The sequence below is a fragment of the Silene latifolia genome, chromosome 11, assembly GCF_048544455.1.
Source record: "Silene latifolia isolate original U9 population chromosome 11, ASM4854445v1, whole genome shotgun sequence".
In the NCBI taxonomy this organism is placed as follows: domain Eukaryota; kingdom Viridiplantae; phylum Streptophyta; class Magnoliopsida; order Caryophyllales; family Caryophyllaceae; genus Silene; species Silene latifolia.
In genome coordinates, this window is record NC_133536.1 from 12,247,257 (window position 1) to 12,264,846 (window position 17,590).

At 38.0% G+C, this 17,590-nt stretch overlaps 2 protein-coding genes across 3 annotated transcripts; both read left to right on the top strand.

The window, feature by feature from the left end:
- The first annotated feature begins 530 nt into the window (after positions 1-530).
- LOC141611059 (myosin-1-like) lies at positions 531-11,726 on the top strand. 2 transcript variants are annotated; one of them, XM_074429469.1, is made up of 23 exons: positions 1,368-1,769; positions 2,620-2,721; positions 2,809-2,952; positions 3,059-3,209; positions 3,371-3,398; positions 3,550-3,715; positions 3,826-3,889; positions 4,024-4,037; positions 4,141-4,225; positions 4,836-4,939; positions 5,057-5,195; positions 5,635-5,753; positions 6,669-6,821; positions 6,921-7,010; positions 7,328-7,405; positions 7,559-7,717; positions 8,057-8,263; positions 8,431-8,636; positions 8,767-8,902; positions 9,862-9,991; positions 10,166-10,312; positions 10,699-10,757; positions 10,875-11,726. In XM_074429469.1, the coding sequence occupies exons 1-23, from the start codon at positions 1,479-1,481 to the stop codon at positions 11,538-11,540; spliced, it is 3,438 nt and encodes a 1,145-aa protein (XP_074285570.1). In that variant the 5' UTR covers positions 1,368-1,478; the 3' UTR covers positions 11,541-11,726. The 2 variants fall into 2 exon arrangements, with proteins under 2 accessions (XP_074285569.1, XP_074285570.1); XM_074429468.1 differs by lacking the exon at positions 4,024-4,037 and having other exon boundaries at positions 531-1,769; positions 4,124-4,225.
- A 1,308-nt stretch (positions 11,727-13,034) lies between these two features.
- Positions 13,035-17,463, top strand: LOC141611060 (FAD synthetase 1, chloroplastic-like). The gene is made up of 5 exons (XM_074429470.1): positions 13,035-13,384; positions 14,427-14,479; positions 15,033-15,168; positions 16,177-16,352; positions 16,444-17,463. Exons 1-5 carry the CDS (start codon positions 13,080-13,082, stop codon positions 16,944-16,946), a joined length of 1,173 nt encoding a protein of 390 aa, XP_074285571.1. The 5' UTR covers positions 13,035-13,079; the 3' UTR covers positions 16,947-17,463.
- Positions 17,464-17,590: the final 127 nt, after the last annotated feature.

Here is a 17,590-nt window from a genome sequence, read left to right on the forward strand (position 1 = left end):
TCCACAAACATATCGTAAAACAGATTCTTAATAACTACTTTCATCCATGAATAGAATTGTGTTTTGATATATGTTTTACTCTATATTAAGGTAAACCGCCTTACCCAAAACCTATCAAGGCTTTGTTCTTTCGGCGGAAAACAACTGTACCGAACTAAATTGAATAAAAAGGAACTGAACTAAACTGAAATAAATTGAATGAAGCTGAATTGAACTGAACTAAATTGAATTAAAAGTTAGGCCTGTTCTTTTAGACTTAATTTCAGCTTATTTCAATTCAGTTTAACTCTATTCAGTTTAGCTTACTACAGTTCAATTCAGTTCAAATCCACCAAGTTCAGTTCAGTTCAGCTCTTTTCAATTGAAAAGAAATAGGTATTTATTTGTGAAGAGATAAACTAAACTAAACTAAACTGAACTAAAATAAGCTGAAATTAGTAGGGGCCTAAAAAACGGAAGTGAAAGGGAATATCCGCTTCACATAAAAAATGTTAAATCTCCAAAAACAACAATAAAAAAAGCAATTAAACACTAATCTAACGTCTTAATCACTCAATACTTGCATAATTTGAATTTTTAATTTTATCAAAAGAGAGAGACAACCGGCATAATTATACCCACCTCACAAAATCTCCATTTTCACCAATATTTTGAAACGTAAAACACCATTAAAATACAAATATTCTCCCAAATATTTTTTTCAATTTCATATGCATTTTTCCCACACTTTTTCACAACAAATTTTAAAAACAATTACTCACTCACTTTCACACACTATTTTAACTTCTAATTCTTCAAAAATTTCCCTAATTAACTTCCCAATTTTTCTATCTTACTCACTTCAGAAGATCTACTTTTCCCAACTTACTGTTTTTGTTATTGTGTTAAACAAATTTCTGAAGAAAACCCAGTTTATAAAATCAAATTTTGTGTAATGGGCTGCTTTTGTTTTCTCAATTAAGATCCAAAAATTGCTAAATTTGTATAAAAGTTGAATTCTTGTGTTCTTTTATAAAGGGTATTTGTTCAAATGCCCAATTCTTTACTCTTTAGTGTAGTGTGATTTTCTGTGGAGCTGAATTTGTTGCATTTCTTTGCATCTTATTATAGTCTTGGTCAATTTGGGTGGCATTTAGTTCGGATTCGAGCCGAGTAAGACCAAAAAGGGTGGTAAAATTGCAAAACCGAGACCTCTGGTTACGCTAGAATAAACCGTTATCATAGAATTTGTAGTGTATTACATTTCAATTTTATGCACTACAATATAGAGTAGTTTGTATGTTGTATGAATGTGGGGTTTATGAAGTAGTGTATGTGTATGTATTGAAAGTTGGCCCCTTTCCCTCTCCATAGTGCATTTGTGCTGACTATTTAGTGATCAAAAGTGGGTCCTTGGAGAAAAGCTTGATAGTCCATTTTACTGAAAAAGGCAAAAAAAGGAAAACTTTATTGGGGTATTATTGAACCCTTTGTAGAAAATGGCTCCTGTTGGGACTCATAGTGGTAAGACGGTTGCGCCTTCGCTTAATTCGATTAAGTCATTGCCTGTGGAGTTAAGGTTGATGGAGTCGGTCCAGGGATTTGGGGATTCAAATGGGAGGTTTAATGGTAATAGTAATTTAGATCAGGGAAATGATGATTCACCTTATGGAGGGAGAGTCATGCCTGATTTTGATGATGAGTCCAATGTCGCTTCTTCGCCTTTGCCATCTGTCCCGTCAATTGCTGAGTATAAATGGAACGATACAGCTTCGTATGCTAAGAAAAAGGTTGTGTGTTGGCTCCTTTCTGCTCTTATTCCTCTCTGAATAGCTAGTTTCTCCTGAGTTAGCTGGTCAAGCTTAGTAATGTGAAGTTTGTCTTTGCGTTTGGCGTTGTTTGATATATGTTGTAGAGTTTTCTTTGCTTATTTGTGGTTAGTATACTTGGTAATAATCTCTTGTATACTTCAGGTGTGTTCTGCATGCCATTTCACTGTAATGCTTCCAAATTGAATATCACTCTCCTGTTTTCCTTTTAATATATTTGTTTGATTTTACCTACGGGATTTTGTAGATTACTGTCTCTGACCATCTGATTGCCTTTTATCTGGAGTCTGGACTATAGTTTTTTCGTTTAAGTTCACAACTTCCATATGCATAAGAATTCTGTGAGCGTGAGAGGATTTTCTCCGCTTCAGTTTGGTAATAATTAAAGTGATGGAGAGATGAGTGTAACCTGTGGAGGTAGACTTAATATTTTGCAGGACCTGTTATGCTGGATCCGTTTGATGTTGAGATCGCCCCTCCCTCTGCTTGTACTTGTCTAATTACCACTTTCTGCATTTTTATTTTCTTTCAACGACTTCCCATCATTAGTCCAAACTTGATTGCCACCTTCTGTTTTTGATCATTCTAATGCCTATGTGGGTGTTTTTTATGTGAGCACAAAACCATATTCTTTGGGTGGTATGTTATGAAGACATGCTTGACATTTGTTTATTGTCATGAAGCCGAGAGTAAAATTTCATGCTGACATTATTGCCATTGTATGACATTTATGGTCAAGGATTTTGTGGCATTATACTCGTGTTATTGTTGCCGTGATTGCTAATTGCTTATTCTGAATCTTATTTTACAGAATGTCCACTCTTGGTACCAACTACCTAATGGTAACTGGGAGCTTGGAAAGGTTATATCTAGTGCAGGTGCAGAAACTATTATTTCTCTTCCGGAGGGGAAGGTAAGATGACTAGGAAATGAAATTTCAATTATTTTACGTTTGTTAGCTTCTCTTGGCTATCGTCCCTTACCGAGACACCAATTTTAGGTTGTGAAGGTGCAAACTGATAGTTTACTACCAGCAAACCCAGATATCCTTGATGGAGTAGATGATCTCATGCAACTAAGTTATCTCAGTGAACCGTCAGTTCTATACAACCTTCAGTACAGATATGACCGAGATATGATATACGTGAGCAGTTTTTTGTTTTTACGGAATGTTTACTGAAAGATTCATATTTAGTCTATATATATATTCGTTTTTGTCTGATGGGCCCTCTTTATTTGCATTGTATTAGACAAAAGCAGGTCCTGTTCTTGTTGCGGTTAATCCTTTCAAAAAAGTTCCACTGTATGGAGATGAATGTATTGAAGCTTATAAAAGTAAATCTGCCGAGAGTCCACATGTGTACGCCATTGCGGATACTGCTCTTCGGGAAATGACACGAGGTCATTTGCTTCTTTTGTTTATTATTTCTTTCCTAGGTTTTTTTGGGTCTCTGACTCATGGGTCTTAATCTTTAGCCTCTGCGATTTTCGCAGCTACAGAGCGATATATTTCTTCATTTTTTGACCATTCCTTTATGTTTTCTTGTGATTCTCTTTTGCAGATGAAGTGAACCAATCAATTATCATAAGGTGTGTGTTAACTGTCAGGCGTACACATTCAAATATGCTGCCCCATGTTAAAAAGTGGTGTCTGCATACCCACTTCAGTTCGTGACTACATATGAAATATCTAGAAGCCTAACGCTATACTCTGCTGCTAAACATCTCTTTTTTGACACAGTGGTGAGAGCGGAGCGGGAAAAACTGAAACAGCAAAGATAGCAATGCAGTATTTGGCTGCATTGGGAGGTGGTAGTGGAATAGAGTATGAAATATTAAAAACTAATCCTATCTTGGAGGCTTTTGGAAATGCGAAGACATTAAGGAATGACAATTCAAGTCGCTTTGTAAGTTCTAAGTTTCAACTTCTTGTCGGAGTGACTCATGCTATGTTGGATATACTGTTTGAGTTTAGGTTCCAGAACGAGTATATTTATCTTTTGCTTACATGTGTCAGGGAAAGCTGATTGAGATCCACTTTAGTGAAACTGGCAAGATATGCGGGGCAAAAATTCAAACTTGTAAGTTTGATTCCTTGAGCTTGTTTTGCCAATGTCGTTAAAATTACATATGTTAAGACTGATGTTACTAATGGTCCACTAATGGCATTTCCCCCTATTTTCCAATGGTTGCATTGTTGGTTTCGAGGATGCAGTCCTACTTGAAAAGGTATTCCCATCTTCCATTGTTTCCTTTAGTTGTGATATTTTTAGCGATTATAATATAATTTTATTACATATCGTTGTTCCTGATAGTATTGGTCCGTCAACAGTCCAGAGTTGTGCAATGCTCGGAAGGCGAACGTTCGTACCATATATTTTATCAGCTGTGTGCCGGAGCACCTGATTCTCTAAAAGGTACATATTCTCAAGATTTTCTTATCCCCTACTCCCTAGCCTATCAATCTTCTTTTTGATATCCTTAAGTTGTGCATCTTAAGTAATACTCCCTCCATACCAGACAAATGGTAACACTTACCTAATACGGTCGTACCACACCAATGGTAACATTCCTTATTTGGCCCACAATATTACCAAGTTATCCTTATACCCATTTGATATTTACACAAAATGCCATTACATACCCCACCTACCAACCCACAATGAAACCCACCTATTTTTTCCCTCTTTACCCCTGCTTTTACCTTCTTTTCTTAAAAACCCCATTTTTTACCATGTTACCATTGGTCTGGTATGGAGGGAGTATTACTTAATTCTTTGGCGTCTGATAACCGAGTATTCATCAATAGGAAAGTATAATAATAATTTTTATCTGTGTATAAGTTAAATTAATCAACTTCTCAAGGCCTTCACCTATCTTTTTTTTTGGTGCAAAGGCCTTCACCTATCTAGACATGCCATGTCGACAATGACAGCCTGAACTGCTTATGATTTACCTCAACGAGATTTAGATTCTCTCATTTAGATGCATTGGCATTAATAATTGGTTTTCCCTTGTAATTTTCAGAGAAGTTGAATTTGAGGAGTCTTGAAGAATATAACTATTTGAAGCAGAGTAATTGTTACACCATTCCGTCTGTGGATGATGCTGAACAGTTTCACAATGTTCTGGTATATTGATATCTTTCTGCCATTTTAATCCTCCCAATATGACTATTGATGAGGAGCAAAGGAGGGGTATTGATAGACATATTAATATCCTTTTTGCTTTTATTATTTGATATACAGGAAGCACTGGATGTGGTTCATGTCACCAAAGATGATCAAGAGAACGCATTTGCGATGGTTTCTGCCGTGTTGTGGCTAGGGAATGTCTCTTTCACCATAATTGACAATGATAATCATGTGGAACCAGTACTTGATGAAGGTAAGTTGCCAATTCTAGCAACACTGTTTGTGTGTGACGTAACCATTTTTATAGCACCGGTAATGTGATGACTTGTATAATAAAAGCTTCAATATTCAGAATGGAACCATGAATGTGATTTTAATATTATAATATTGAAGGCCGTAATTCTACAAATGTAATAGCTTGTTCCCCTTCATCATGATGGTTTGGTTCATTGGTTCATTGAGTAGATGTCCGTCATTCACAGTAATTACTTCACAATGTTGTAGGAAAAAAAAAGGAATAGCTCAATTCATATTTTTCTTGTTATTGAGGACCCTTTTTTTACGAGCAAATTTTTCTTGTTATTGAGGGTCTATTCTTTTCCTTCGAAGAATGCATACTTAGGGAAATGGGCCTTTTTTTTTTGCTCTTAACTGAGTATTATTTTTTTTGCATGTGGACTATTGGTTTTCAGCGCTTCTTTCTGTTGCAAAGTTGCTTGGCTGCAAAGTTGAGGAGTTACAACTTGCTTTGTCCACCAGAAACATGAAAGTTAGAAAGGACAATATTGTTCAGAAGTTAACACTGTCTCAGGTAAATGATTCTTTAATTGTATTTTTTCTCTTCTGCTATTTATAGTCATGTGAATGGCATGAAGTTACCGCAGGAAACAGTTTACCATGACAGACTTACTATAGGCATGGTGCGTGCTTTGGGTTTCTGGTTCGCATGCAGGGAACTTTATCATGTACACTGCTTTTAACCGCTGTATGAAACAACATGACATGTTACCAAATTAATCAGAGGATACTAGAAACTGCACTGGGTCCCATAGTTCTGAATGTGGGAGATCGGAATGCCGTTGGAAGCACCTATTGCCTTCACTTGAAGAGATACTTAAAAAATACATTCCCCCTAACTGTACACCAAAGAAAATGAATGCCTGAACTTCTCTCTAACCATATGCTTCAGAAAGCGGTAAATTTTTGAAAATTTCAAAGCAACAACTTATCATTGCTCCTGTCAAGACTCACCGAGAATAGAATAATCTTCACTCTGAATTCTGAATGGTCACAACCAATTGCTTTTGGGGGTGACCACACAACCTAAACTAGAAGAAATGGCATCATAGTGGGGGAAGCAAATGTGTATCATACTTACCGTCTTTCCCACACCCAATCTACACATCAGGACTCACACTACGCCACTACCTGGTCGTTTACGCTGTTGGACATAGTTACTCCTCAGTACTGATTTTCATAATGCATAATCCAACCAAGGCATGTAAGAGTTGCAACACAAACAATTAATGTAGATTTCATGATTTAATGTTTTACTTATTACTCCAGATTTAGGTTATCAGCGAGTCATATTTAGACCTAGTACTCAGTGGAATTGATCAACTGAAATCAATTGTTATGAATCAACAGTGTATGTTGTATTAGTATTGTTGCACTGTTAAAGATTTGTAAATGGCTTGGTTTGACTTTGGTTGTATTTTTTTTCTAGGCAATTGATACCCGTGACGCATTGGCAAAATCTATTTACTCTTGCTTATTCGACTGGCTTGTTGAAAAAATTAACAAGTCACTCGGTGTAGGCAAGCGACACACGGGAAGGGCCATCAGCATTCTTGATATATATGGTTTTGAATCATTTGATGTACGTTCTCTCTGCTTGTTTCCATATGTATTGCATCCCATTGCTTATTTTCCCGCTTTCACGGTCCTAAATATTTATGCTTTGTGTATTATGATCCAGAAAAATAGCTTTGAGCAATTCTGCATCAACTATGCAAATGAGAGACTGCAACAACATTTCAACCGCCACTTGTTCAAATTGGAGCAAGAGGTAAATTGGTTTTGAAGGGTTCAAGATCCTAGTGGTTAAAGACCAGTATATTGCAAACATCCTGTCGTTTGAGAATCAGATGGCTGATTTTGCTTCTGATTTTGCCTGCTAGTTTTCTTGTGAAAATTGGCGTCACCTTACTTGTTGTGTCAAGGACGGGTCTGTTAAAATGTCGTGTGTTTTTCAATATTAAATTGGGCCTCCTCTGGTTGGCGGTGACACACTTATTTCTGTTTTCTACTTGGTAGCCATGTTAGTTAAGACCCCGTTCATATAGAGGACATGTCGACTCAGTATGCCTTTTTATTTTTGTCTAGGAATATATCCAGGATGGAATCGATTGGACAAAAGTCGACTTTGAAGATAATCAGGCTTGTCTTAATCTATTTGAAAAGGTATGCTTAATTACTGAAATATAAGTTTTTGAGACATTGAGTAAATGAGTTGATGGAATTTTTAAAAATGCTGTTTGTTATATTTGTCGAAACATTTGTATCTGGTTTTTCTTTTTCTATGTACTATCAATTCATTTCCTATTTTTCTTGTAGAAACCGTTGGGTTTGCTGTCTCTACTTGATGAAGAGTCCACTTTTCCTAATGGCACAGACCTAACATTCGCAAACAAGCTTAAGCAACATTTGAAGTCTAATCCTTGTTTTAGAGGAGAGCGCGAGAAAGCTTTTAGTGTGTCTCACTATGCTGGAGAGGTAATGAACTACTATTTTTTCCTCATCATCATATGTCCAATGTTCTAGATGTGTTCAGTAGGATCTCTACTAGGCAGAGTCTTGTTGTCGCTGTATCTGAACTGAACTTTCTCGTTGATATATTAAATTCCTTTTTGTGGAAAGATTAATGTTGGCAACTTTTGCTTCTGTCATGTATGGGTGTACTCATCATTGTACCTTGTAGGTCCAATATTTGCATTGTGTTTGGTTTTGGGAAGGAGTATGTTTATTGCACGCACGTCTTTTCCTTGATAAAAGAACGAGGGCAGTTTTTATCTTTTTGTAATTAATTGTGATACCTACCATTGCACCTTGTAGGTCACATATGACACTACAGCATTTCTGGAAAAAAATAGAGACTTGATGCACTTGGACTCCATTCAACTTTTGTCTACATGTACTAGTCCGCTCCCACCGAAATTTGCTGAAAGCATGCGTGGTCAGTCGGAAAAACCTGTTGCTGGCCCATTGTACAAGTCAGGAGGAGCTGACTCACAAAAACTGAGCGTTGCCTCTAAATTTAAGGTATACGCCTCATAAATTAAGCAAGCTTAAACTCTTCTTGCTCAACTTACTTGCTGCTGTTATTTTCAAATCAAGTAGATTGATGAATTTGCTCCTTCAGTTCCATATGGTTTAAAACATAGCTCATTTTACGATACAGTTTCTAACAACGCTTATGCTGTGTTCAGAGTCAACTATTCCAGCTAATGCAACGTCTAGAGAGCACAACACCCCACTTTATCCGCTGCATCAAGCCAAACAGCTTGCAGTCTCCTGCAAACTATGAACAAAGCCTTGTTTTGCAGCAACTTCGTTGTTGTGGTGTACTTGAAGTAGTTAGAATCTCGAGGTCTGGATTTCCTACCAGAATGACTCACCAGAAGTTTGCCAGAAGGTAAACTTATGACAGATATACTATTTGTTTTAAAATGTTTATATGTATATGATGTTAACTATTTCTTGTTCATTCAAACTCATAACATAAAGTTGTATAACATTCATTTGTTGCTGACATGTTGAAATAGGTACGGGTTTCTTCTTCTGGAGAGTGTTGCTTCACAAGACCCTCTTAGTGTTTCAGTAGCTATTCTTCACCAGTTCAACATTTTACCTGACATGTATCAAGTTGGCTATACAAAATTATTCTTCCGAACTGGGCAGGCAAGATTATATTTTATTTATCTCCATCTATTTCTCGTACTAGTAAGCAATATCTGATTTTTTGTTTTGCATTTTGGAGTGAAAAATATGTGTGTTGCATTCTTTGTTTAGACATTGGTACTGACGATAGATGCCTACGGACATAGCACATATGTATCTCTACAGATCCCTTTCTTGGTTTTAACTATACAATTGCCATGATCACCCAAGGATTTTTATGGTGGTGTTTGAGATATAGAAGCGGGAGGGAGTTGGAGGGATCCATTTCCCTCTACAACCCTAATTAAAATTCCTCCAATATTGGAAACATTTGGAGGAAAAACTTCTGTGGTCTGTTCCCCCGCCCCTCGTTTTTTTTTTTTTTTTTTTTTTTTTTTTTTATCCAGACCAAGGATTAGTCAATGATGATGCTATATTATCAATAGCATGGGTTCTCTACGACAGTGTATCTTCTTATGTTTAATATCTGCCTTGACTGTAAAGATATTCTACTTGGTCGGTATATAGGCCTAATTTTTACCGAGTATTTCTCTGTGACCGGATATTGAAACTTAGTATGTGTTTTATTTGGAACGAATTTGCTAAAGTTTAGTTGCGTGATGCTGTAATGTCATACCACAAAATATACTTGGTCAAAGCTCGGGTCCATCACCCAAGTACTATCTCTCTTATTCTGAGTAGTAGACAAGAAGTGAGGAATAGTAATATGCTAGTAGTACACACTAATACACTATGGTTTCTGTTAGTATAAATAATTTTCGACTTTTTTTTATGATGAGCATTTCATTTTTAGTCGTGAACTACTATCTTCCTGTATGTCGTCTCTTTGGATGGCCGTGTTATTGCTTGATTTAGAGGAAGAATCGCTATTGTCAGTTTGGCATATCGTAAAAGCGCTCTTTACTGGATACATTTTTGTCTATAAGTTTCTCTTAATAATCCTCTTTTATGCTTTCTAGATTGGGGTTCTTGAGGACACGAGAAATCGTACGCTTCATGGCATATTACGCGTCCAAAGTTGCTTCAGGGGCTACAAAGCTCGGTGCTATGTGAATGAGACCAAGAAAGGGATTTCCGCACTTCAGTCATGTAATGATATTTACCCTGGAATTTCTTTATTAATCAATTCATTCGTCACTATTATATGCGAAATCAAATTGAGGATCGAAACTATGAGCTACTATCTTTCATACAAATTGTTTTTATATACTCCACATCTGGTAGAGGAACTGAAACGATTGATACTCTATATTGTATTGGCAGTTATTCGAGGTGAAAAGTCCAGAAAGGAATTTGGTGTCCTACTGAGGAGACATAGAGCTGCTGTGACCATACAGAAACATATCAAGTGCCGAAGTTCTAGAAGACGATTCTTGGGGACTACTGATGCTACAATTGTGATACAGTCAGGTAATCTTTGTTTTTTGCTTCTTTAATTTTTCAGTAAGTGGATTATACATCCGATGTACTACCACCAGTTTTGTAGTTTTTGAGCATTATAATAAAGGAATTTGGTGTCCTACTGAGGTACTACATCCGATGTATGTTCCTATTTCTCTTAAATTTTTGTGCGTGGGGTATTGTGATTGCGCCGGGAATCATATAGCGAGAAATCCTATGTTGGACTAATGATTACTTGCTTTTCTCTCCGATTTCATTCCTTTTCCCTGTTATCGTGTGAATATTGACATGAAACGTCAATATTTCTGATGTGCCTACTAATGGTTCATGGAGATCTGTAACTTATCGTTCGGCTTGAACTGATGTTCTTCTAATTCTTTGTAATTCATTGGCAGTTATTCGCGGTTGGCTAGTCAGGAAATGCTCTGGAAATATTGGCCTGCTAAACTTAGGCGTAAGGGTTAACATTCACTGGCTATTCTTTTACTACTGTTATAGTTCATTGGCTAGTCAGGAACTGTCTGGAAATATTCGCATTTAATCGTGCCTGATCTGATGATATCTGAAACAGGGTAATGAGACGGATGAGGTGTTGGTAAAGGCGTCGTATGTGGCGGAGTTGCAAAGGAGGGTATTGAAGGCAGAGGCTGCCCTGAGGGAGAAAGAAGAAGAAAACGAAATGCTTCATCAAAGGTTACGCCAGTATGAGAACCGCTGGTCTGAGTACGAGCTGAAGATGAAGTCCATGGAACACGTTTGGCAAAAACAAATGCGGTCTCTTCAATCAAGTCTCTCGATTGCCAAGAAGAGCCTAGAAGTTGACGACTCAGCAAGGAGTTCAGACGCGTCCGTAAACGCCAGCGACGAAAGAGACTGCAGCGCCGATACCGGGGGTCCCACTTTGAGAAGTCACGAAAGCAACGGGGTGAGTAGACCGATGAGCGCCAGTCTGAGCGTGATAAGTCGGTTGGAGGAGGAGTTGGAGCAAAGGAAGCAAGTATTTGGGGACGATGCCAAATTCTTGGTGGAGGTCAAGTCGGGTCAGGTTGATGCATCTCTGAACCCAGACAAAGAACTCCGGCGGTTAAAACAGATGTTTGAGACTTGGAAGAAGGATTACGGGGCGAGATTGAGAGAGACGAAAGTGATACTGCATAAACTGGATGACGATGACACCGCAAATGACAAGCTGAAGAAGAAATGGTGGAGTAGGAGGAACAGTACCAGGATTAACTAGCTTCGTTGTGCTACGACTTTCACGCTTCACACACGATATAGCTTTGTGTATTTACGAGTTGAGACGGTTAGTTGTTCGAGTTGAAGCATAGAACACAAGTACACAACATATGTATATCTTTTCTGCCATTGTTTACTTGTATTGATTTCCTGATATTCTGAACCGAAACAGCTTTAAAGCCAGTCACACAGGGTGTTTCCCTATCATTAGAAATCTGTATTATGGGTGGGTTTGGGCAAAGTCGGGATCGAACTCCGGCTCCGGCTCCGGCTCCGACTCGATATGGAATGACAGATTGAGATGTGAGCTTTTAATAAATCTGAGTTTGTGGTATAAACAAATATAATAAGGGGACAATTAGTTTAGGATGGATTTAATGGACACAATTATCAATTGGGCAAAATTAATCGTTTAGGGTTATTTTTAATTTAGTTAATTGCGGGTTGGTTGGTTTCGAATTGGGTTGATTTTAGAACTGGTAAACGGGACAATCGAGTTGGGTTTAGGTTGTTCAGGTTTGCAAAAATTTGGGCCGGTCATTTTCGGGTGGGTTGTTGTCAAGTTATTTGGGATAATAGTCAAGCAATAATAAATACTCGGGTTTGGTTGAATAAAGTTAGGTCAATTTAGGTCTCGTGTTAGATTCGGGGTTCTCAATGTGTTGGTCGGGTCAATTTTGCTTTTATGTCTAGTTGATTTCAAGAACAAATGTCCATTTTGGTTAGGGTTAGATATAAACCTGGCAAACGGGTCAATGGAGTCGGTTTAGTTCGGTTTTGAGTTGTTCGGGTTTCTACGAATTTGGGTCGGACCAGATTGAGTTATTTCGGATTTGGTTCATTTCTGGTGAGTTTTTTCAAGTTATTTGGGTATAAAGGTCAGTTTGCGATCATAAACATTCAGATTGGGTTAAATAAGGTCAGGTCAATTCGGATTCCGTGTCGAGTCCTCAATTCGGGAGCGGGTCGGGTTCGGGCCGAGTCAGTTTTGTCCCAACTTCAATTCAATTTTTTCCGGTCGACAATAAGTTGATTTTTTTGGATAACGAGGGAACCCGCAACCGCTACTTTTAGTGCGCACGGGGTTACTCCACAAAATTGCTCTTGATGAAACTTGAAATTAAGACCCATTGAAAATTACACCATATTTTAACCACTCGACTCCACCGTTACCAACCAATAAGTTGATTTTATAAAGGCCATCATCAATTCCCAATCAACCCCAAGTTGGGCAAATTTGGTTCCAAATTTCCAATAGAAATTCCTTACACAAAGGGAACTAGACAACTTAGAACTAGAACCTTAAACACAAATTCTCATTGAAGACATAACATATCCGTCACAAGCTGAAGACGGATACCATTTTACCTCACAATGTACCCACTTTTTCTCTCTCTGCAACACTATTCATGTGGTCCCCTTTCTCCACTAACCCATTTTGTTACCATTTTATCTCACAAAATATCCGTCACAAATGGTAACCCGTCACAAGGGAGACCAATTGAACCTTAAAAGACTTCCAACACACAAACACAAGTACATGTTTGTTCATGTGCCTCAAATTGTCATCCACCCTCTTCTACCCTCTTCTCAAATGAGAATTCCCCAACATCTCAAAGAATGGGAAGGTTTAGGGATTTATACTTCATCAATTTCTTCTTCAAAATTGATTGTTTCTTCTCTTATTAAACCTGGATTTCTCAAAGTTTTACCCTTTCAAAACAACAACTGCATAACAGTAACACCATCTTCTTCTTCTTATGTGGGCATTTCTTTACCCTTTATCAGTTGTATTCATTCTATGTCTCCTCATCATTCTCCTATTCTTTCTGATTCTTCCTTCAGGTTATTCCCCATCTCTTTTTTTCAAAGTTTTGTGCTTTTTGTTTGTGTTTTTAGTTCTGGGTACTTTGTTTAAGCTTTAATTGTAATTAGATTAAGGAGTTTGAATAGTTTGTGATTTGTGTATGTTGGGATTAAGTTGTGATTGATTTAGATTGATTGGCAATATTGGTATGATGCAATTGTTGACGGAATTTTCATCTTGGGTCATTCGGAAACAGCCTGTTTGTGTTGCTAGCTCATGGGTATGACTGCGTACATCTGACACCCCCTACCCTGCAATCTACGGGAGCTCGTGAGGCATTGGGGTAATGCTGTTGTTGTAAAGTATAGAACTTTTGGTGTAGAATTTGCTAGTGATGTGGGTATGCCCTTATTAGGCCAATACTGGCTGCAGTTGCTTGCTTGGGTAGGCCTTAAAACCGCTGTGAGGTCCGTCATTAGTGTTACTTTATTATATTGTCAAGCAAATCAGTCTCCTGACCTCTAGGGTTAAAGGCAAATGAAGATAACCCTGATGCCTTGAGGGCTTCTGCAAATGACGGGGTGAGGAGAGTCGTATGTAGGTAACCTTGCCCTTGTGTTAGCAACACAAAGAGGCTATTTCCAGCCAGCAAGTCTCCCTTGTGACGGACATATGCATTCTGCTTTTGTCTTATCTACCCCACATAGCCAGTACTTGACCCGTTGCAACAGATATGCCCATCACAAATTAGAATTTGTGATTTCCAGATGATCCATAATGAATATTGCATTGTGAATTGCATTGAATGACTTCTACTTCACTATAAAAAAATAAAGGCTACCAGTATAGTGAGCTATTTTATTTGACTCCAGTATAACCTAATTATCTTGAACCAGAGAATAACTAGTCTTTGGCTTCATTGAGAATGGAAATATACAATTCGATTCATGAAAAGCAATATTATCTTATTTTTTTGGGTTTTTAAGCTAATTTATTTGTGAGCTCCTTTCTCATTTGACAACAGTTGATTTCGTAAATGTTATCTTATTCATACTTGTGTTCCCTTTATATCTTATGAAGGCCAAAAGAGTATGAACTTGAGAAGTCATCTGAAGGTTTGCCATCCATAGCAGGTTCGCTTTGGTCTCTAATTCTTGAATTTGTCCCATCTGTTTTTCCTTAGAACAATTAATCTAATTGGCCTAAGTCCTGGTTAACCCCTTTTTCTATATATATTAAAGGTCGCCATAAAATGGCTCTTTTGTTTCCTCTTTCTGGGAATCGTGTATAAATTATTTTACTTAATTTTTGGTAAAAGTATTTCTTTTGGATTGGCTGTGGTAAATTCACTGCAGATGTCATACGTAGTAAGTTATAGGGAGTATGTTATATAAGCGGGAGTATCATATGTGCTTATATAACATACTCCGTACGTCAATTAATGCGAATTCGTGAAGTTTAGGAACTAGTACTATAGTAGCATGGGATATGGATTGAGTGTCCAAAGACACTCACGCAACCACGAACAAGTTGAAGAAGAACCGTAGTGTGAAAGAGAGAAAGAGAAATATTCACAAAGTTTTTCTGGGTTGATCTCAATTTCTGTTTGTTGGTCGTTAGCTTAGGGATCATAGGTGTTGCTGAAATATTCTGCATCCTGATAAAAAAAAATATTGTTTTCCTCAGGTGGTATAGTTGCGTTGGGGAAGTTTGATGCCCTCCATGTTGGCCATCGAGAACTTGCCATTCAAGCATCCAAAGTTGGAACTCCTTTCCTTTTGTCGTTTGTAGGGATGGCTCAAGTGTTTGGCTGGGCACCTAGGTAATGCGTCCATTCGTTTTTAAGTTGGCACTTCTTCATTATCTGTTTCTCTAACCATGGAAACCATATTCTTCAATAGCATATACTCTGACCTCATTTTTATGTTATTTCCGTTAGGGAATTAACTTTCATGTGCATGCAATGTCATTGGAGCTTTCAGTGTGAAATTTTGTGTTAATTATTTTGACAAACACAAAATTACTGCTGTCATTTAGGAAAGTAGGGCTCTTTTTCTTTGCACTCAAGAGTGTTGCTAAACACTTTCTTTTCAAACTAACCATGGTAGATAAAGCGAATTGCAAAGTGTCAGTAATTTGATGAAATTCTCAGAAGAAGTTCCATTTTGGCCATTATCATCTTTGCACTTTTGCAGTTTGCACTCAGAGTGTTGCTGAACACTTCCTTTTGAACAAACCACGGTAGATAAACAACCTCTTTGTGTTTTTAGCAGTCTATCAGTAGGGCACATGGGTTAACCGCTGTTTACATCCGACCCTTCCTTACCCTGCCCCTTAAGGTATTGGGCAATGTTGCTGTTGTTGAACCATTGTAACAGTCTAACAGAGTGACACATGGGTTAGGCGCTGTTTACATCTGATCCTTCCTTACCCCACTATTTACGGGACCCCTTAAGGTATTGGGGAATGTTGTTGTTGAGCTGGTCTTACTGTGTGAGTGCGTTGTATATATCTTGGCATTGGACTCGGCTATCTTAGAAATGTTCCTGTGTAACTGTGTAAGGCCTAAACTGAAGTGCTCATAGATGCTTCTTTAAACCGACTGTTAATCAGGCTTTTCAGGCATTAAAAGTTGTCAACTGCATCGTTGGACCAAATAATCAAATTTCCCATTTGGTTACAGCCAACAGTCCTAGACCGTTGTTACAAAAAAACTGGTGGATGATTTGTGTTGACCTCTGATCCAATAGTTCTTCATGCAACATTAAACTGCTAAGCTTAGCTATTTTACTGTATGCTTGATTTCATTAGTCGTCTGAATAATAAACAGGGCTCCTATTGTTGCCAAATGTGATCGCGAAAGGGTCCTTTCTTCCTGGGCCCCACTGTGCGGTAATGTTCCTCCGAAAGAGTTCATGATTGACTTCTCACGTGTTAGACATCTCACTCCTAGCCAGTTTGTAGAGAAGCTGTCGAAGGAGTTTGGCGTCCATGGAGTCGTGGCAGGTTTCTCAAATAAGTTTGCTATTCACTTGCTGATATACTTCGCCTACAACATTTGATCGATTAAGTCATGTTATATTGGTCGTTATGGCAGGTGAAAATTACAGATTTGGGTATAAAGCTGCTGGTGATGCATCTGAACTGGTAAGGTTATGTGACGAGTATGGGATGAAAGCGTATATACTTAATTCTGTCATGGACAAAAATAAAGACAGAGATGATTCATACCCACTAGATAAAAAGGATATGGGGCAAGTCTCATCGACTCGTGTTAGACATGCTCTTAGCAAAGGAGACATGAAGTATGTGTCCAAGCTGTTAGGGCGTCACCATCGTCTATTTTTATCTGCTGAATGGTTGGAAGATTTAGATGGCCCTAGAACCGAATTATGTGCTCCATTATCATCCTTGTTAAACCTACCACCTAAAGACGGAGTTTACGACAATTGTTATCTATTAGTTGGTGACGAGATTGAGTTAGCATGCAGAGTGGTTATTGATTCATCTCATATCCGCCTAGAATCAGACGAAAAGGAATGTAATATTCATGATGCTGTCAAAGGTCTACAGCTTGTAGGCATCGAATTTAGAGGGTGAAGAATTAGCGTAAACTTGGTTTAGGTCACAGCATCTGGGTTGATGGACAGCGTGATACAGCGGCCTTTTCATGTGCTTGACATGCCGATGAAGTACATAGTCAGCGTATAATAGTGTCGAAATCACTTATCCAAGTGCGAAGACTCAAATTATTCAAGGTTTCGGGGTAATGTTCTCTTGTTGTGATTCCGAAGTAGATACACAGAAGTATATGCTGATGAAAGCTGCATTTGTGGGCAGCCACGGCTCATGGCCATGGGTATCGATTATGGAAGTCATACGGATTATGTTCCAAACTCCGAAGGTGAGGATGTGAATTATGCTTCGGAACTTTCTAAAACTGTTTATATTACTTATTGCTGACACCCATTTTCTTCTACCTTCTAAATTGTACTCTTAGTGTACCATGTTAATTATTTTTGTCATAGTTAAGAGTTTGGAATAGCAAATTCAAAACTACCGAGAAGCATTTTTGTAACTCAACAATGGCAGTAATAAATTGTGCCTTTCCATTTAATGTTCCATTCTTTTTAATGCACCTATGTCACATCGGTTGGGCGGCAATGGTGATGGTGACGGAAAACTCCGAATGGGGTGAATGGTGTTGGTGTTGGAGGAAAGGTCGAGGTTGAGAAAGAGATAGG